This window comes from Nicotiana tabacum, chromosome 17 (genome assembly GCF_000715075.1).
Source record: "Nicotiana tabacum cultivar K326 chromosome 17, ASM71507v2, whole genome shotgun sequence".
In the NCBI taxonomy this organism is placed as follows: Eukaryota; Viridiplantae; Streptophyta; class Magnoliopsida; order Solanales; family Solanaceae; genus Nicotiana; species Nicotiana tabacum.
The window spans coordinates 102,962,261-102,982,998 of record NC_134096.1 but is presented as its reverse complement, the minus strand read 5'-3'; the positions used below and the strand labels follow the sequence as shown (position 1 = coordinate 102,982,998).

Genomic DNA, 20,738 nt, shown 5'->3' with positions numbered 1-20,738 from the left:
TTGAAATTAAATCAAAACAAAAACAGAACAATATTCTTATCCAAACACGTTAAGATGCAAAGGGTCTCAGAAATCTCCTCCAACCTCTGTATTTTCACTAAGTTTCGATGACTTTGAGTTTCTCTTTAAATGATGACTAGTAGTAAATGAGTAGTATTTATGATTCGGTTTGGGTTATTTTTTTTTAAATGAGTAGTATTTATGATTCGGTTTGGGTTGTTTTTTTTTAAAAAAAAAAAACCAAATAAGTCTCTATTTTTCTATTATTGGAATCAAACCAATCTAATTGAATTAATTTTTTATCGATTAGGTTTTTGTCGATTTTGTTAGCTTTTTGATTTTTTTTTTGTTGGGTTTTCTATAAATATGTGAAATACACTATACGTCATGCACATGTTCTACCGACTATATTCTAGCATAACACTTCCAAGTCAATTACTCTTTATGAATAGTTGTCATTTACCAATATATTTTGATGATAATTGAACAAAATAGTGATGAATAATTTAAGCACTCAATTAATGACAAGTTATTTTTAACATGAAATAGATTATTGAACTTAACAAAATAAAAACTACAAATCAAACTAGAAAGTAAAGGCAAAGAACTAAATTACTATAATGGCAAAGAACTAGATTACAAACCAATTGTGTAAAAGATTAATATGTACTGTAAGATTTTATGAATTTTATATAGAAGTGTATACATATGTGTGTAACTATAATTTTAAATAGGTATTTTTATAATCGGTTTGATTCGATTTTTTTGGTTAGTTTTTCTTAAAATCTAAACCAAACCAAATATTGTCGGTTTTTAAAATTAAAAATTAAGATTAAATCAAACCAAAAAAATGTCGATTTTTTTCTTGGGTTTGAATCAGTTTTTGGTTTGGTTTGCTTTTTCGTTCACGTGCACACCCTAGTAGTAAATAAGCTGCATGGGCATGAGAATAATAGTCCGTTTGGCCAATCGGTAAAAATCAGCTTATTTTGAGAAGTGCTTTTTCTCAAAAGTACTCTTGGTAGAAGCAGTTTGTGTTTGGCTAGTTAATTTCAAAAGCGCTTCTGAGCAACAATTAGTGTTTGGCCAAGCTTTTAAAAACTGCTTCTAAGAGTATTTTCCTCAAAAATGCTTCTCAAAAAAATTCTTTTGGAGAGAAACTACTTTTTTCTGATTCTCCTCAAAAATACTTTTTTTTCTTTCAAAAGTTTGACCAAACATTTCAACTTTGAAAAAGAAAGCACTTTTTTTTAGGATTGGAAAAACTTGGCCAAACATACTAAAAATAGGGGACAACTTCTTTTCGCCATCAAATGATTTCAGGTATTCAGATATGTTGTCTAGTTTGGTGTGCTGAACGGATGGTTAATAAGAGAAGCATGTCACATGGCTGAGTTGATTTCACCCCTCCGTTAACAGAAGCAATGTCATTTCTCTTTGTGTTTCTTCTATTCTATTCACAGCGCGTAACAAGTTAGCATATCAGCAGGTAGTTACGCACAAAAATACATACAACTGCAATGAGTTAATTGGTATTTTGCAGACAAGAAAGAGTTACTTTAGTTATTGAGCTGGTAGATGGTTCCATATTGGTTGAGGGAATGAACTGCCGTCTCATCTTGGACAACACTTACCTCATAAGCTAGTTTTTAAGGTATAGTTAGGATCAAAATTAATATTTACTTGGTATCATAGTCAAACTCATCTCTATTCTTGTATTTCCCCCCATGTTATGTTACGCATGTTCTAGTTGTCAGGCCTAGCGTGTGTGGTGTTAGAGTGTCGCAATCAACTCTATGCTCCAGTTTCTAGGCGTGAGCGTGGGCGGTGTTAGTGTCCCGCATTAGCTAAGGAATGCACTATTTATCTCCTTATATACTCTTGGAAAATCATTATCAAGTTAAATATTCAATTGGTATGATTGACCGTAGAAAAGGAAAATGAAAGTATTTTTTAGTAAATGGTGATGTAAATATGTGTAACTAACTAGTGACATTGTACTTATATAAAGCAGCTCACTGACTATCCCGAGTTCAAAGTAGAAACACAATGACCAAGCTCTTCTTACTCGCATTACTCTTCCAATCACTCATTGCTGTCTCTGAACATCACGGGTCAGGGCAGAGCGTTGCACCACCAATTGCAGGTGGCACAACTCCAGCTGCCCCATCCAGTGCCGCCCAAGAGTTCTTAGATGCTCACAACAAGGCAAGAGCTGAGGTGGTGTTGGCCCTCTGAAATGGAGCACGATGCTGGCTAATGCCACCAGCATTATTACGCGCTATCAGAGGGACAAGCGTAGCTGCAGCTTTGCAAACTTAAGCAGCATCAACTATGGCCAACTTCAACTCCTGTTTAGAGGATTGATTGCAATACCACCACAAGTAGCTGTGGATATCTGGGTTGCTGAAAAGAAGTTTTACAATTATGCTAACAACTCTTGCATACTGGGCCACGAATGCTTCTCTTACACCCAAGTGGTCTGGAAAAACTCGCTGGAACTTGGTTTGGTTGTGCTCAAGCTACTTGCTCCAACAACCACACTATTCTAACCATATGTTTCTATAATCCACCTGGGTAATTGGAGAGAAACCTTACTAATCTATCCACTTTTCTAATCTACAATTTTATGCAGAATCCAAAACTATTGCTTTTTATTTAACATATGCTTTCTGTCTTTTTTGCGCAAAACAAACATAATTACTTTAAAACTCCAGCGATAGTTGAGCAATGAATATGAATTAGATTTATGTACGAGACTGCAACTCAAAATTGCTGGTTCTTACACACAAACTAAGCTTTGCTCTAGTAGCAATAGCCAAAGAATGGAGGGCACTTCCACAAAGACACAAAATTATAGGAACTTTGATCATCCTCCATTCTAACACAAACTACCATTCATTTATACAGAAGGGATGAAAGAAAAAAAATTGAGACCCCTTTCAAAGACAAGAAATAAACAACCGGATCCTTCAATTAAGCTTAAGCATACCATCAAAGTAGTCATTTCACCAGGTCCTTCATTATCAGATACCGGAAAGAGAAATTATGTGGAGCCCATTCAATGTTCTTGCGGCCCTTCCCCTGTGGAATCTTCTTAATGCTCTTTCTAAGAGAATCCGGTAAAGATTGCTGGACCATCTCCATCACACCGGCAGGACATAAGCTAGAATCCTTAGCAAAGGACTCCACTACTTTTGGCAAAACAATTTTCTGATCCTTCCTCACACCGAAGGTAGCCCTGATATATTCTTCTTTTGCGACTTCCAGCTCCTGAAATACTCTCTTGGGTGTATAGACTCGAACCTGACAACAAACATTTGACTCCCCCGTTAGACAAACAAATTTAATCGTTAGTCATCAAATTTTGTTCTCAAATGATTACAAAATATTGTCATCTTTTTCTTCTTTTCAATCATTAAGTGCAGAAGAAAAGAATGAAACTAGTCTCTAGAGACTTTTTAGTCCAGATCCAATTTTATAGATGCCAAGGAGGCTGGCATCATTGAAATGACAAGATCCTGAAGTTCGGAAAGAACTTGATTATGCAAATTGGCCTCCACGTCACCACTAATTCTAACTTTTTTCAAACGTGTAACTGGATTTGCATAGCAGAGATCAACTGCTATTTTCATGACCAGTGAATAGATGTCCACAGATCTTAAATTAGTTTTAAGATGGAAGTTGATGCCTATTTCTAGCTTTGTGATGAGCAAAAACAGTTGTTTACTCAAATGCTCATGGAGAAGATAACAAGAAGAATATATTATGGCCAATACCGCGGGATCTGAGTGGTTGCCAGAGCATAGTGAAAAATGCAGTAGGGGTTCTGGATGTTCAATAGCGTATGTTTGTCTTTCATCCCCCGCCTTGAATTTTCCTTTAGAAGAAAGTAACAAGCGAAGCCACTGCATTGATAGAGAACTTTATCAGCATTTCAAGTATCAAATCCTACAACACCAGTAGAACTAGAGATGTTCCAAGAACAAAAATCACTAAGCTGGAGTATTATTCAATTATTTTTGAATGAGTACAGACATTTTGACTGCAAGAAGGAAAGAAAGATGCCCTAACTTCATCAGAAAAAAAAAGGAAAGAAAGATACTAAATGCTCTTGGGATATACTTCAAGGAGAGTCAATGTTTTGAGGTGTAGTTAATTGATTGTGCAGCTTAGAACATAACCGTTGCACATGTAATCTAACCTGAGAATGGATATGTAACAAGAAAAAAGTTCATGAGGTGTACCTGTCCTGGTCTGGACATTCGACATCCCAGGATAGAGTTCTGTATCACATCGGCACTTACTACATGACCTCCAACATTATAGGCAGCCTGGATTAAGCAATAAGGTTAGACAACATCTCCACCAAGCAATTCTTAGCCAAATAAATAAGTTATGTTTGCTAACCTTCAAGAGTAGATATATTCTCTTCACATTGTTTTGGGGAATACCGTAAGCTAAAAATGCCTACACATAAATAGTAAAACTCCACCATCAGCTAAAAGTAGATATTGACTTCAATGATTTCCAAAACTATAATGCTGATACTCTAATCAACGAGGAATCTTACATGCATCACCAATGCATTATGCACGTTAATCCAGAATGCTAGCTTCTCTTCGTGAGTCAATTTTCGTGGATCTATTTGTTCTAAGCGAGAAATAAGTGACCTGCAATATGACACTTCAATGAGTGTTATACAATAATAAAGGCTAAAGTCGTGCCATGAGGTGCCTGAGTATCAACTGTACTCACCTGAAATTCTGTAACATCGGTTCAATATCCCCCAATTTTTGAGTATCTCTATATACACACTGTACTTCAACCATAGTGCTGTAAGGTCCACTGAATTCCTTCAACCCTTCCACATGAAAAGGATTGTCCAGCCGAACATCAAAAGATGAATCATTCCTAAATCCTGGACTCCATATGTCTTTTGGAGAAAATGCACTTATGGAAGACAAAGATGAGGTTGGCGATGAAAGACCAGGATTTGTCAGCGGAGGATCAGCAAGCTTGCAATATATGGTGCACATGCACTTTATCATATCCTCAGACAGCTTATTTGGTGTCTCTGGAACGTGATCAGAGATACGGGTGCCAAGATGCTCCGCCAAACTGATTACATTTGAAGAAGTATTCTGCGCATACTGCAAAGAAGGCATAAGAAAAGACTCAATTTTTTAAAAAATTTATCGTTCTATACAGAAAAAACCACTCCACATTTCTAAGACATTTAATACAAAATCACTCCTTCCCTCAAATTTCAGAGAGTGCAACAAGAATTTGTCTTCCTCAGGTAAATTACCTCCATCATAGATAAAGGTTGAGAATGACAAGCACGCAAAGCTTTGCCCAGTGTCTCCTCTGGTGGAGAAGATCTGCTCGACTGAGCTGAACGCTGAGATAACGAAGAACGGCTTCTATTAACTCCAGACTCATTAATTTTGTCTTCTGCCATGCTATTAGTTTCTTTCCGTGGATTTAATTCTGTTTGACTATTAACTCGAGATGAAGAGTTTTCCCTTCTCAACATCACATCAGAATTGGAGAATTCAAGACGCCTTCTTGGCGTACTTATAGGAGATTTTAGTTTAACATCTTTTGTGGGAGGAGACAAAGATGAGATTTGTTGATCAAATGCTTTCCTGTATAGTGAGAGAAGATACTGTTCCAGATGCCCAACTTCCAACTCTAGTACTGCAATATCTCTAATCAGTTCTGTGGCTGGCTGAAATCAATTGACAAGAGTACAATCAGCATTTGACAGAGATAAGGGTAATGGGTCATCTAATATAAAGTGTCCAACAACCACCATGAGCCAACCACAATAGACTATTTGAACCTTAAACTACGAAACCGGCTTCACAGAGAGTTATAAATGTGTGAAATCCCCAAATTTTGCAAACACTCTGACAGTATATCTAAAGCTAATAATATGTGCATCTCACATATCTGAAATCCAGCTCTTCAAATTGGAATTACCTCAAATATATAGCATATTATATAGTTCATTTTACGACTACAAGGAGCAGGAGGAGGTACCTTAGGCATTGAGGTCACTTCATTGACATCTTGAGAAGAAGTTTTATACCCTAATGCTTTCTCAAGAGCACATCGAACTGCAACTTGGTCATGTAATCTTCTCTCCAGCTGCATTATCTGCAGTGAGATATGGTTTTGACCATTACATTAACAATCTAGTCAATTCAACTGTCTGAAAAGATATATCATCTATGTTAGGCTACCTCTTGCCTCAGAGAACTCTGAACTTTAGCCGTGGATGATTGTTTCTTCTCGCTCACATTACTGTCATTCGCGTGCCTCATATCCTAGTGAAATATAAAATGATTGTTAGTTGAAAAAGCTGGGTACCTCGAGGAGTTGTACTTATTTCTTTCTGTTTGCAGAAGAGAGAATTAATAAATCGAATCATAGAGATATCAGAAAAAAAGAATCCAGTCTCAGCATTTCCTTGGTCAAGTACACAGAAAGTGAGAAATGGATTTTAAAGCAGAGAAGGACAGGAATACAGGAAGCAAGGTAGAAGATCATGACAGCATGATGTTGGGAGTTCCATTCCTTTTTCTTTTCTTTTTTTTAACTTTTACTTTTACTTTCCTTTTCCAACATTTTGACATTGCAGAATTTCACTCACAGTATAGCTTGAGAGCTTCTAAATATCAGAAGACAAGATGGAAGTTTCCTTACCAACTTCAATCGATTAGCGGCCTCTACAGAAGGATCCACGATGTCCTCCTTGGGTCCTCGTTTATCCGGGAAGCTGTCATTACAGAAACCACATAACAAGATTGAATAAAGCTGTAGACAACACTCAAGAAACCACGTATAGGAAAGATTTAGCCACGGGGCATATCCGGACTACACCAGAGACTTCTAAAATAAGCAAACATGCTTTATGCAGAACTAAAGAAGTAGGATTTGAGAACAGAAGAAAATGGAATGGTAGTTCAGAAACTTGGATGCTAGATTCAATAGTCCATATCATACAAAAAACCCTTTCCCCTTTCCCAATCTTCCTACAAAAGCTTCCTAATTTTGCAGTAATGCTAAGCCCACAATGGTACCAAGAAAATTGCAAGAAGGGCCAGTTTATCAAGCAAACACATAGTTGCACAGATGTGATCTAGAGATGTTTCTTTGTACAAAACACCAAGTATTATCTACCTTGGGGAACATACCCAATAAGCAAATTTTCCAGTTAAGCAGACCTCTAATACAGTGAAGTAAGAAAGAGAAAAATGAGAAATTATAAAACAAGAAGAAATCCAAAGGCTACCTCTTGGAACGCGTGTGTATAGAAGATGTCACTCTATTTCCAGGCAATTTACTGGTACTGGTACTAAACCCTTCAAAATCCATATCTGCAGCCCACTCAATGACAATGAAAAGTTTCCCCATTTAGCCATCAAGAAACTAATTTTCTTGGCCAATGCGTAAAAGGAACAGCAAAAAATGGATCACAGAACACTTACCATTGCATACTTCAATACAGCTAACTATCAAAAATCAGATTTTTGGAAGATGGAAATAGACCCACAGGCATAAAGACCCCAAATAGGCCTAAAACATCTCAGCTTGGAATCAAAAACTCAATTTTTCTCCTTGCATTTGCAGAAATTCAAGCCACCACACTCAAGAACTAACTGGCGCTCAACAGCGTGAAAATCAGAATAGCTCGTTTATACACAAAAAAGAAATGGCCAAGACAAAAAGCAGCCCTTTTGACCGGGAGTTGAAAGTAACAGGTAACAGATGCTCTCTTTTGCTCCAAAAATCTGTTATTCCCACATTCCCAATATAGCTTTTGTGCAATGAAGGGGAAGGTGAAGGGAGCTTTTTTCTACTGAAAAAAGAGTAAAAGAGTGACAAGAGTGACTTCCTACTAAAGCTCTAAAATGTCAAAGGTATCTAAAAGTAGGTATATTTACTTGACTAGAAAGAGGAGTTCACAAAAGGTCAGGGATTGGAGGGAGGAATAAAAATGCTGGCTTAAAGGGCTTTAACTAAAACTTAAAACAGATTATTAACAAATTAAAATGGATTAATATTACAAGTATTGACAACCCATTTTTCCACATTCGTTTCACTACTTGTTGGTAAGCTAGTGGGAGTTGTTGACCGGCCCTTCCACCCCTTTGTCCCACACCTTTGTGCCCACTCTTATGTATACCTCTTAGTCCCCAAGTTTAAACACTACAGTATATTTTTTGTTTGGCTATCTTACAAATCCATAGACCATAGGTCATAGGTTATAACGTATTTTCTACACAAGCCTTTTTGATGGAAAATTGATCCTTTCAAAGATTGATTTTGAGGTCAACAAAAAAGGTTGTATACTAGAAAATTGTAGGACCTAGGGCACACTTAATAAGGTATTTCGTATGAATTCAACCACTCATATACTATAAAACTATGCACACATGTATATGCATGTATTTATGATATTGTCATTATTATTATATGATGCAGGTTGAGATAAATATTCATCAACTACACTATAATAACCAATTTCATGAGGAGAGAAAAAACAATTCCCACAATTATAGCTTTTTTTTGGGGGGGGGGGGGTGGAGATTATGCTTTCTTAAAGAAATATTTGTGTTTGAAATTTACTGTTACTTTTCTAAAGCTATTGTGGAAATCATAAATCTTTTTCCATTTTCAAGCAGCACTTTTCTTGAAGTACCAAATTCATTAACTTTACATGAGGGGGTCTTTAAATGTGCCTAACCAAGTATAACAAAAAAGGGCCAGTAATCGAAAGGTACCATGTCTATATGTGAAATTAAGGTTTTTAACATATGTAAGGTTAAAAGAAAAAAAAGTAGTGCCACACCTCAAAAGAGAAGAAAAGGAAGGGGTTAAAGGGAACATTGGATGCTTGAAAGGAAATGAAGTTTTGTGGGGTTCCTTTTGTCTAAATCTTCTTTTTATTAAAGTCTAATTAAGAGATGGCAAAAAAGATACCTAATTGTCCTTGAGTACCAAAGAGACTAACGTTTGTCAATAGAATCCTGAAAATAAAATACTTATTCTTATAGAGGGACCTTAACACTTGACCTTTTCCAAGAAGGAGACAAAAGAAAAAGAGGTATACTATTCGCTAAATGTAATTATCAGTCAGGCCTTTGGTTTTTGTCGTGATGTTCAACTACTCATTAGAAAAGTTTCTTTCTTATTTAGCTACTTGTGAAGAGCAACAAAGGAACAGTTCTCCAGAAATAAATTGCTCCATATGATTCTTTACTTTTTGCAGAAAGAAACCAAAAAGTTTACAACGGAAGCAATGAATAATACAGTAGCAGAGAAGATAGTGATTTCTTACTGTCCAATAATGCCACTTACATTTTCCTTTCAACTTTCTTGATTTTTACTGATCTTGAGAAATAATTAGCTTCAAATACAAAAATGAAATGGAGTTGTATTTGCCTGTGTAGATCAAAGTTTTGATCTTTGGACTGAGATGATAAATTTAATGAAGTCCACTATTATCATACAGTTAACTGTTTAAGAGCAACACCAGAAAATGGAAACATGTGGTCCTACTTCCAAGTAATGAGTTAAAAACAAAAACAAAAAAGAAAAAGAGAAGGAAAGAAAAACTGAAACTTCTATTTTATCTTATTGTCCATTTTTATATGAACTGATTCGGATTGGGCATCTCCCAATGTGGTAGGCAGAAGATAGTTAAAAAGTGTATTATAACATAAAGAAATAGTATGATTTAGTGGAGCAAGTGAAGCATCTATTTTCAAATGAATCTGACAGAAAGGCCTTGTGGTTCCATGAATAGTTGAGCTGTTTTATTGATATTCTGTAAATTGTGGATTACAAAAAAACACAGACATGCCTAGTATATTTTGCTAGTAATTTTCTTAGTAGGTGCACAGAGATTCAAGCTACTGAGATTTTCTTGAAAAAGTAGTTGGTATCTTAGGAATTAAAAAATAAAAATAGGTTAGATTCCCCTGTATCTCCTTGATTTAATTTCATTGAATATCTGATTTTTGAAACCTTTGTACCTCTGGCGGGGCGGATTTAGAGCATGGTCACTGATTCATCTTAATCCACTATTTTCGTCGCGGAGCATAATTTTATGTGTAAAAATTCATAAAAATTATAACAAATAATAGGTCTGAACCTATAACTTTAAAAATACAACGGGTTCAATGCTAAAAGCCTTAAAGTTGAAAACCACATAATCTAAATCCTGGATCCGCAAATAACCTCTCTCAAGAAACTCTCATCAGCACAATTCTAGTTGAAATGGCCAAACAAAGATTAAACTAACAAAAAATCTGGATTGTTTCATTGCTTCTGTAGCAATATTCCAGAAGTAAGCAAACAGTTGCTGAAATTAACAGTTTCGGAAAATCAAACACAGAATCAATAGTTTTGTGTTCTTCGCGAAATTCAATCTAAATGGTGGAATAAGACAAATCAGAGGTAAAATTCAAAAGAAAGTACTAACTTGATTAAAGGGCCCTTTTTTTAACTTGATTAAACGTAGTTACTGACTCCACATAATAGAAGATCGTGTAATATAAGTTTAATTTTCTTGTCGCCATCAATGTTAACCAATTGCTTGTACTTATTATGTACACGCCCAGAAGTTTAAATTAAGAAGTTGAAAATTAATTTACAAACTATTACTCCCTCGTTTCAATTTAGACGAAGTAGTTTAACTCGACACGGAGTTTAAGAGAAAAGAAGAAGACTTTTGAAACTTGTGGTCTTAAAAGGTTAAGGGGTAAAAGTTTTGTGGGGCCATGACATTTGTGTGGTTATAAAAGCTTCTCATTAAGGGTAAAATGGGTAAAATGAAGAGTTTAAATTTGAATTATTTTCAAATTTAGATATGTGTCATTTATTTTGAAATAGACTAAAAAGGAAATTACCTCATCTAATCTGAAAAAGTGGGAGTAACTAATTAAGTAAGTTGAAAATATTAGTGTGAAACACTGTTTCAAGTTTATCGACGTACCAGTAGCTAGCTCTTTCTAAGTTTCAATGCAGAAAGACTGTCCGTAAAGCAATAATATGTGACAAAAGTCATTTATGATTACTGAGAAGAGTACAATCGATTTTTGAAAATAGAGGAAACAGTCACGGTTCTTTAATTTTGTTGTGCCCATATTGTACTCATTTGTATTCAAAAACAGAAATGAATCTATTAGAATCCCCAAAAAAATGAATCAGATTCTTGTTTTCACTTCTTTTTCTTGATTGATCAGTTGTTACTTATGAATCATGATGTGAATATCTCACGAGCTAAGGCCTGAGCTTCTGGCATAGAGTCAGCAAACAAAGACATTGTTAATAAACTTGACATTAAAAGGCTCCGACATGGAGAGAAAATAATAAGGCTTTTTGTTGGATGGTGGGGCTGAGACGAGGGGAAGAAAGGTGTTAGAATCCCCATAAAAAGACATTAAAAAGGGAACTTTCCAAAGGGATTTGGACAAGGGAGTCAATGCCAATGATATAAGGATGCATAAAAGGCATCTCTTTCTCCCATGGCTGTCCCCACAATATGTAAATGATATACTAGGGTTTCGTACTGTGGATAAATAAAAATAATTTTGAAATAAAAATTTAGTATCGACTTATTTTTTGGTTGGTTATTAAATCTAAGATAAGTTATTTTTGGATTAAAAGTAGTACTGGGATACTGCCACATGGTGAAATAGTACATGTTAAGTTATCCTGGGATAAAACAAAAAAATCGACAATCCCAGAATTAATACAACATATCAAACAATCAATAAGAAAATAATATCAGGATAATGAATCTCGTATAACTAATCTCATGATATCTAATCCCAACATAACTTGTTTTCGAAACAACTCCTAAAGATATAGTTACCAATTTGATAGAACTCAATAATTATATATATGTACGAAAAATAGTCGCAGATAGAATTAGATATGCATTGCAGACTAACGCCATCTAGATCCTAAAAATTTGTCATTGGTCTGTCTCTCGCACACGCTCCTGACTCATGAAACACAATGTGGCTCTCTAGCTGCTGCGTTTCTTGTTATCTGTAGTCATTGGCCACTAGTAACATCACTGCTGCTACACTATTCCACTGCCCAACGGCCACTATACTTTTTGCCCCCCAAGCTATGCACATTGCACCACCTCCTTAAAAATTTTGACCTGTTTCCTTGGATCGTTCCGATATGATAGAGATAGTTATATTTTCTCACATCATGAATTATTTCGATCTTTGGTTTCATTTCATATATTAGGATATAGGCGACTGTGCCATCTTTATTTATTTTATAAACTTTGAAGCTGACAATTAAAGAGTGGTTTAATTGGTTTATGGTCTAGTCATGCGAAAATCATAATGAATAATGATGAATTGTTTATGTAGTGAATAATAGGGAAGGATTGTCATGTGGTCAATAATATATGAATTGTTATGTAGGGATTACCTCATTTGAGGGTATTTCTGTCTTTAGCTACTATTATCTACGTATTAGTACTAATATATATATTAATTATTGCCCCATGTTTCATTCCCTATAAACATAATACTAAATTCATGTATAGGAGCATTTGGTTTCCGGTATCAAACTCCGCGTAACTTATATGAAGTTCAATATCATATAAATTAAACGATATACTCCTACTAATTAGTTATATAGTATCTTACGCATAAAACGCTGTATATGTAATATTGTTTACCCGAAAATCGGATAACGTTAGATTTGTGTATGGTTCTAAGGATATGCGATATAATTTGATATAAATCGTGTAGAGAAATAAAAATATGTGTATTCTTAATTATGAGAATGAAAATAGTGAGCAAAAAGAATGAGTAAAACAAGCACCAGGGATTTTTTTTTTTTTTTGTTGTCATCCCTCTTATAGTAGAGGGATCCTACTTTATATACAATAAAAAATACGTAGTGGAGAGCCCATGATATATTGTCTTTTCTTCGATTTCCACCAAGATTCTCTCCCATAGTGCGGTTGCAATCTGCGAGCTCGATACTGGCTCGAGCTCGGTGTTGGATCGAGCCCTCGGCCTTGGTCCGAGCTCGATTCTGACTTGGGGTCTCGGTATTCAGGGTGAATGTTGGTTGGTCCATGCATCTTCGATAATCTCCGCTTTGCCTTGTAGTTCGATTTGGATATGGGCTCGATAATGATATCGAGCTTGTCATTTGATCGGTCTTGGAGCTCGAAGTTCGCCGCTCTTACTTCGGATCTTGACCGAGCTTGTCATGCAGATATCCTTTGATCGAAACATTATCGTCTCGACCAGTCCGCACGACTGACTCGAATCGGTTTTGACCGTATACAGATAGTCCCCTCGTTTCTCGGAAAAGGATGTGGCGAGAAACGATATAATTTTCCAACAGCTCGATCAGATATATACTGACATTTTCATCGATCCCGACTATGACGTATGTGATAGCTATCCCATCTGTTTGATTTTACCGAGGCATTTAATGTGTCAGACGGTGGTCGGCCACCTCTGATATTGAACCGTCATTGCTTCAATTTATAAATAGCCTTTCTTTCCACCATTCATCATTTTATGCCTCTAGTCTTCCAAATTTTGCAAATTCCTTTTCTGAGTTTTCTGCTTGTAAACTTGTGAGTTTTATTGCAAATTCTTTCTTAGAACACCAAATACTTCCGTCCTTTATTTATGAAATTTTAAATGGCAAAAACGTCTAAAACTGTTCCGTAAAAAGAGACCGCTTCTTCATCTCGACCTACTGGTGGCGAGGATGTGGAAGAGCCCGGCCCTGAGAAATTCGTTCCGGTTGGGTGTTCGACCGTAGGCGATTTTAAAATTGAAAAGCCTTCTCCGATACCGAGCCGATGTCGAGGTATCAATGTTCAATCACTGAAAAAGTTCTCGATAAAGTCATACAAGAATGCAACTGGGATAATAAATTCGTAGTAATCCCATCACCCGATGAATCAATTACTACGTACGTCGAAGGGTTCTTAAGTGTTTATACTTATCCTTTCACGTTGGGACCCTTAGACCCTGTCATCGTCGCCTTTTGTAAGAGGTACGATGTGACCCTTGGCCAAATCTACCCTTCCTTTTGGAGGATAGTGATTCTTCTTCGATTTTTCTCGAGCAAGGTCGAGGGGCGTGTCTTCACCCTCGATCATCTTATGCGTCTTTACAGTCCCCGACTTTATCGCAAAGGGCTGATCAAGCTTGCTCGCCGAGCAACCAAAGCGCCATTCTCGAGCATAGACGAGACCCGGGATCGGGGTTGGATGGGATGTTTTGTTCGAATCAGAACCTCGGATCTGATCCCTGTCGATAACTTGCCATTTCCCAAGAAATGGAATATGAGCCATGAGTAAATGTTTCTCTTTGCCCGTTTTGATTTTGTGATTGCTTTCTATTTTGCTGATCCATTTTTCCTTATCACAGATGTATCTCGAATACCGGAACCGATCCCGGATCTTAGACAATGGGTTGAAAGCCTGGTGTTGCAGAGACCGTACTCCGAGCGTGTGAATTATCAAAGGACCAATAGGAGGCCAGCAGTCACGGTAAATCTTTTTGTCGATTTGTCTCTTCATCGGTTTGTATGGTAAATCTCCCTCTTCCTTTTTGTAGGACTTGGGAAAGATGTAGTCATGAGGCCGCCGTCTGGTGGCGAGGAAGTTCCTGTCCCGAAGCAGGTGAAAGAAAGGAAGAGAAAAGATGTTTCGGGCTCCTCGAACTCGAAAAAGAAGAAACCGACTAAGAGATCTCGGAAGCCGAAGGGGGCCCCTGGTGTTATGTCTTCGGAAGCGGTCCGCCATTCAAGGGATGAGCCCGAAAAAGGAGAGGAGAATTTAGCCTGTGTATGGGCTAATGTTGTGATTCAACATTCTTCCAATTTGGTGGAAGCAGATCGGGGAACCTTGGCCATAATCCCAGAACAAGAAGCCAAGATTATCCCTTCCTGAGCTAAGATGATTAGAATGGATACTGAGGGTGGATCTTCTCAGGCAGTAGAAGATATTTCAAGGGATAAGTTCAGGATAGTTGACATCGGCGGATCCCCTCAAATTTTGGATGACATAATTCGAGAGGCCGTCATGTTGGAGGATCGGTCCTATGAGGGTATTCAGGAGTCGGCCGATATCTACGGTTTTCTGGAGGGGCTCGAGTCAGGTGCCTCGGAGGAGGTTACTGGTTTTGGTGGAATGCCGGTACCCAAAAAAGTGTCGTGGTCGGGTTCCACCGAGCCTTCATCGATTCATAAACTGGTGGACCGATTCCGGCCCCGAGTATCGATCCCGACCGAAGGCGGAAGATAGTGCTCTCCATACCTGTGGATACCCAAATTTTTTCTTCCCCTGTGGGGATTGCCAGTTACCTTCGGTCCTTAGTGACCGAAGAAGATCAATCAGTGATGAATGCGGTGGGGCCTGCCTTTCTCTTCAATGAGGCCCAACATGCTTTGAATCGGGTAACTCTGATGGCGTTTTTACCGCTTCTTTTACACAGAGTTGCAGGTAATTTTAATGTTTCTCCTTTTGTTTGCAGGCTTCGGTGTTGCATCACGGGGCCTTTCTTCGAATCAGGGAGGAGCATGATGTCGAGGTTCGGAGCCTCACTGAGAAGAGTGACTCGTACAGGTTTCTTAGTGAAAAACTTCGAGCACATTTGACAGCGGCTTGGGAAGAGCATGAGGAGATGGCTGAGCACGTATTCCGCATGTTCCATGATAGTGAAGATGAAAAAGAGATAACCACTAACGATCCGATTCTGCAGGTGCGGTAGAGGATCGAGCAGATTGGACGGCTTAACTCACAGGTAGATGCACTGATGGCCGAGGCAGAAGAATATAAAAATTATATGGATAACCTTGCCTCGAAGAAGATCGTCGAAGCTCAGTTAGAGCTGTCAGATGCCCAACTTCGATCTGTGAAAGAAAATGTTTTGGGGCTGATTGAAAAGATGAAAGAGCTTCAGCATCAGTTGGATTTGGCCAGTTTAGATAAAGCAGATTTGGCCAAAGAACTCGAAGTGGCCAGATCTGAAGTAGTCGAGGTCAACAAAAGAGCCGATGCCAAAGTGGCTCAGTTCAGGATCGATGTCGAGGTTAATCAAACCAAAGCCGCGAGCATGGTCGAACATGCAAAGTGGCAGGCTCGGAGAGAGGCTCTCGAGGGGGTCAGAGCTTAGGGCTTCGAAGTTGGAGCCGAGATCGAAGTCGCCAGGGCGGAAGAGAACAAAGCTCGGATGTTGGCCTTTCCTGAGGAGGACTCAGATGACTCGGGGGAGTCTGAAGACTAGGATGATGCCGAGAATACGGCCTCCGATGAAGATTGAGTCATTTAGGGCCTTAGGTCAATCGCTGCATTCTTTTGATACCGCTTTCGGCTTTTGTATAAAGAACTTCCCTTTGGAAGAGTAGCCGCCTCTGTACAAAAAATTTGTAAATATAAATCTTTCTTCTTTTTGAAGAAAAATAGCCTTTCAAACTGAAAAGATAGTTTGAATTTAAATCTCTGTTGCCTTCGGGCCTTGTGGGTAGTCCCCTTCGCTTTATCGAGCTCGAACATCCTTCAGCTTAAATAGTCAAGTGTTCGTTTTAACTTGAAGAAAATGAGTAGTTTTGCTCGAAATCGAAATAAAAGTAGCCCGCAGGGTTAGTAATAGAGTAAATGATTCAAACTCGATGCAATGCAGCCCGTAGGCGTAATGATCAAAGTAGCCTGTAGGCTTAGTGGTCGAGTGAGTGCTTGCTCGAACTTGAAGTAAAAGTAGCTCATAGGCTTTAGTAGTCGAGTGAATGATTCGAACTTGAAATAATATAGCTCGTAGGCATAATGGTCGAGTGAGTGCTTGCTCGAACTCGAAATAAAAGTAGCCTGTAGGCTTTAGTAGTCGAGTGAATGATTCGAACTCGAAATAATGTAGCCCGTAGGCGTAATGGTCGAATGAGTGCTTGCTCGAACTCGAAATAAAAGTAGCCCGTAGGCTTAATGGTCGAGTGAGTGCTTGCTCGAACTCAAAATAAAAGTAGCCCGTGGGCTTTGTAGTCGAGTGAATAATTCGAACTTGGAATAATGTAGCCCGTAGGCGTAATGGTCGAGTAAGTGATTGCTCGAACTCGAAATAAAAGTAGCCCGTAGGCTTTGTAGTCGAGTTAATGATTCGAACTCGAAATAATGTAGCCCATAGGCATAATGATCGAGTGAGTGCTTGCTCGAACTCGAAATAAAAGTAGCCCGTAGGCTTTAGTAGTCGAGTGAATGATTCGAACTCGAAATAATGTAGCCCGTAGGCGTAATGATCGAGTGAGCGCTTGCTCGAACTAGATCCTGTTTGCATAGTAAATCTTGAACATAGAATATCGGTAAAGAAGAGGGCTTTCTTTACAAATCATTATACATGGGTTCATGTTTTGCGTCAGGGCTCGGGCCAGCTACATAAGCATGGTTCGTTTTAACCATTTGGCTCTTACAATGTTTCCTGTTGAGACGTTGTTTGTCATGAAATAACAAAGTAACTTCCTTTGCACCGAACTTGATAATCATCACAGATGCGTTCAATGATAAAGCCCCCTAGTATACGAGGTTGATTTTAAAGAGGCCTCGGATACTCGGCAGTAGTATCGTTTCCGCTATATGACTGGTATCGATCTCTGGTCGACTTTTGCTTTTTCGTAATGGACCTAGAAATCAACTGGTCATCTTCGACTCTTATTTTGGATTGATATCGATTGTGCACATCGGTCTAAGTAATGGCTGGGTACTCGATCAGATTTTGCTTCAGCCGCCGTGAAGCCTTCGAGCTCCACTCGTTTAGACCTTGAGTAAAAGCTTAAATAGACCAATCATCTATGACTGGTGGCAGATCCATTCGTTCCATTTGAAAACGAGCTACGAACTCCCTTAGCATCTCGTTATCCTTTTGTATTACCTTGAACAAGTCCGACTTTCTGGTTTCGACCTTTATGGCTCCGGCATGTGCTTTTAAGAAGCAATCTGCAAGCATAGTAAAAGAATCAATAGAGTTAGATGGTAAATTATGATACCATACCATTGCCCCCTTTGACAGGGTTTCATCGAATTTTTTCAATAATACAGATTCGATCTCATCATCTTCCAAATCATTGCCCTTGATGGCACACGTGTAAGAAGTGATGTGCTCGTTGGGGTCGGTCGTTCCGTTATATTTGGGTATTTCGGTCATACGAAATTTTTTGGGGATTGATTTTGGGGCTGCACTCAAGGGAAAAGGCTTTTAAATGAATTTTTTCGAATCTAGCCCTTTTATCATTGGTGGAGCTCCCGGGATCTGATCGATCCTGGAATTATATGTTTCTACTTTTTTATCGTTGGCTTCGACCCGTTTTGTGAGTTCCTCGAGCAATTTAGTTATTTCGGGAGTAGTCCCCGATTCTGGCTCGTTTGACTTCTCTATGGCTGGTTCCGTTCTGTGGGTGATTTCTCGAAGCGGATTGGGCTCCGGCCTGCTTTGTTCCTGAGTTTGGCTCTGCAACTGAGCTATCGCTATTTGCTGGGCTTGTAACATCTCGAACAACACCCGTAAGCTGACTTCGATCTCCTCCACGTTATGGGTGTCTCAAGCTACGGATCGAGTACCGTTCTGAATGCTTTTTTTCCGGTTCGGAACGTTGGTTCGCCTCAAGAGCCACTTGTGAATTGACATCTAGCGGTACTTCGACTCGAGCTTTGGTGACATCGTTAATTCGGCTTCCGGCCCTGGGTGTCAAGTCGTTGGTTTTATCTTGAAGGCCGGCTTCATGGTCGATAGGTATAACCATCAATCGAGGGTTTGCCATTGTTGATCTGAAGTTGTAAACTGGTGTGTATTGCAGATTTGTATCAAACAACCACTATTACCCTTAGCCCCACGGTGGGCGCCAAACTGTTTACCCGAAAATCGGATAACGTTAGATTTGTGTATGGTTCTAAGGATATGCGATACAATTTGATATAAATCGTGTAGAGAAATAAAAATATGTGTATCTTAACTATGAGAATGAAAATAGTGAGCAAAAAGAATGAGAAAAACAAGCACCAGGGGTTCTCTTTTTTTTTTCCGTGATCTTTTGTTGCCATCCCTCTTATAATAGAGGGATCCTACTTTATATACAATAAAAAATACGTAGTGGAGAGCCCATGATATATTATCTTTTCCTCGATTTCCGCCAAGATTCTCTCCCATAGTGCGGTTGCAATGGCCCTAATCTGCGAGCTCGATACTGTCTCGAGCTCAGTGTTGGATCGAGCCCTCGGCCTTGGTCCGAGCTCGATTCTGACTTGGGGTCTCGGTATTCAGGGTGAATGTTGGTTGGTCCATGCATCTTCGATAATCTCCGCTTTGCCTTGTAGTTCGATTTGGATATGGGCTCGATAATGATATCAAGCTTGTCATTTGATCGGTCTTGGAGCTCGAAGTTCGCCGCCCTTACTTCAGATCTTGACCGAGCTTGTCATGCAGATATCCTTTGATCGAAACATTATCGTCTCGACCAGTCCGTACGACTGACTCGAATCGGTTTTGACCATATACAAATATATAAATTGATACGAAGATTAAACTTTCCTGCATTTCAAACCAAACGACCCCTAAGACTTGGTGCCGTCCAGAAGAAAATACCCCTACGTACTTCACAACTTCCTAAATCTTCTTTTGAATCTTAGGTCCCGTATGTCGTGCCCAATTGTCTTGTTGTTTTGTTTAAAATAAACATATGTATATATGTAATAAAATTTAAAATAATGTGTATATACGAGAGAAAAAAATCATACAGAACCCGTACACTATATATTCTAGATTAATTTATATTAATTGATAATATAATAAAAATGATAACTTATCTGTTATGATAAATTAAGTTGCATTGATCACGCAAATAAAATCTTTACACAATATATAACTTAAATCCTTATAATATTATACGGCCGCTAATATCGCATTGCACTGTTGATAGTGTACGAGATATGCAGTTATATTATATTGATTATATTAGCAAAATAAGCTGTACGAAATTAATAAACTAGTGAGCCAAATCTAAGATTCAACTCCGTGATTAGTGCAGCTTCCTGATCTCTGCGGGCCAAGCCGTCCTTTAACACCCAACATACGACGTCAAAATTTTAATTGCGTTAGCAACTAGCAATGAAGCATTAATCCAAATAAAAAACATAATATTAGTATGCAAATTAACATAACCGATAATGCATTTTGATTTTTATTAACTTGTTAAATCACCCCTTCCCTCAAATAGCAGAGAGTGCAACAAGCATTCATATTCCCTGGTGGGGAAAAAGAATTCATATGCTCGCTCCAGGTCCAACAATGTTATATGTCTGATTAATATAGGGCTTTTTTTCACTTTGAGCCCGCGCTAAAAACTATTTGTATTCGATAGCCTAGCCCAAAAAATATATAAAATTTGTATAATTTTTGTATATAACATACAAAAAATATATAACAATTATGACTAAATATCTCTATTATTGACCCTACTTTGAGGATTTAGATCTCTGTTGGGCTTGCATTCAATTAAAGCCCATATCTTGTGGGCTGAATCTAGAAACTGCCCACTATCGGGTCGTGGTTTACGTTTTTTCGCCCAAATTATCCTTATTTTTAGGAGTTCTTACACTGCGTAAGTGCTTACAGATTCGACTTTTCAGTAATTTGATTTTTTGTACCCACAAGTAAATAGTATCTTGGTTGACAAGA

General features: G+C 38.1%; 1 protein-coding gene across 2 annotated transcripts; it reads right to left on the bottom strand.

Annotated features, from left to right (window-relative positions):
• Positions 1-2,723: 2,723 nt before the first annotated feature.
• Positions 2,724-7,998, bottom strand: LOC107790970 (uncharacterized). 2 transcript variants are annotated; one of them, XM_016612943.2, is made up of 12 exons: positions 7,500-7,998; positions 7,304-7,388; positions 6,715-6,787; positions 6,252-6,335; positions 6,049-6,165; positions 5,312-5,734; positions 4,759-5,153; positions 4,574-4,673; positions 4,411-4,470; positions 4,248-4,334; positions 3,780-3,908; positions 2,724-3,306 (listed from the first exon to the last, which is right to left on the bottom strand). In XM_016612943.2, the coding sequence occupies exons 2-12, from the start codon at positions 7,384-7,386 to the stop codon at positions 3,004-3,006; spliced, it is 1,854 nt and encodes a 617-aa protein (XP_016468429.1). In that variant the 5' UTR covers positions 7,387-7,388; positions 7,500-7,998; the 3' UTR covers positions 2,724-3,003. The 2 variants fall into 2 exon arrangements, with proteins under 2 accessions (XP_016468429.1, XP_075090862.1); XM_075234761.1 differs by lacking the exons at positions 6,715-6,787; positions 7,304-7,388; positions 7,500-7,998 and having other exon boundaries at positions 6,259-6,335.
• Positions 7,999-20,738: the final 12,740 nt, after the last annotated feature.

Excerpts from the sequence above, each read along its gene's own strand:
- LOC107790970 (XM_016612943.2), bottom strand. The coding sequence starts at position 7,386 with ATGGATTTTGAAGGGTTTAGTACCAGTACCAGTAAATTGCCTGGAAAT. Across the intron at positions 6,166-6,251 it reads AGAGTTCTCTGAGGCAAGAG|ATAATGCAGCTGGAGAGAAG; the intron begins GTAGCCTAACAT and ends ATCTCACTGCAG. Across the intron at positions 4,674-4,758 it reads CCGATGTTACAGAATTTCAG|GTCACTTATTTCTCGCTTAG; the intron begins GTGAGTACAGTT and ends GTCATATTGCAG.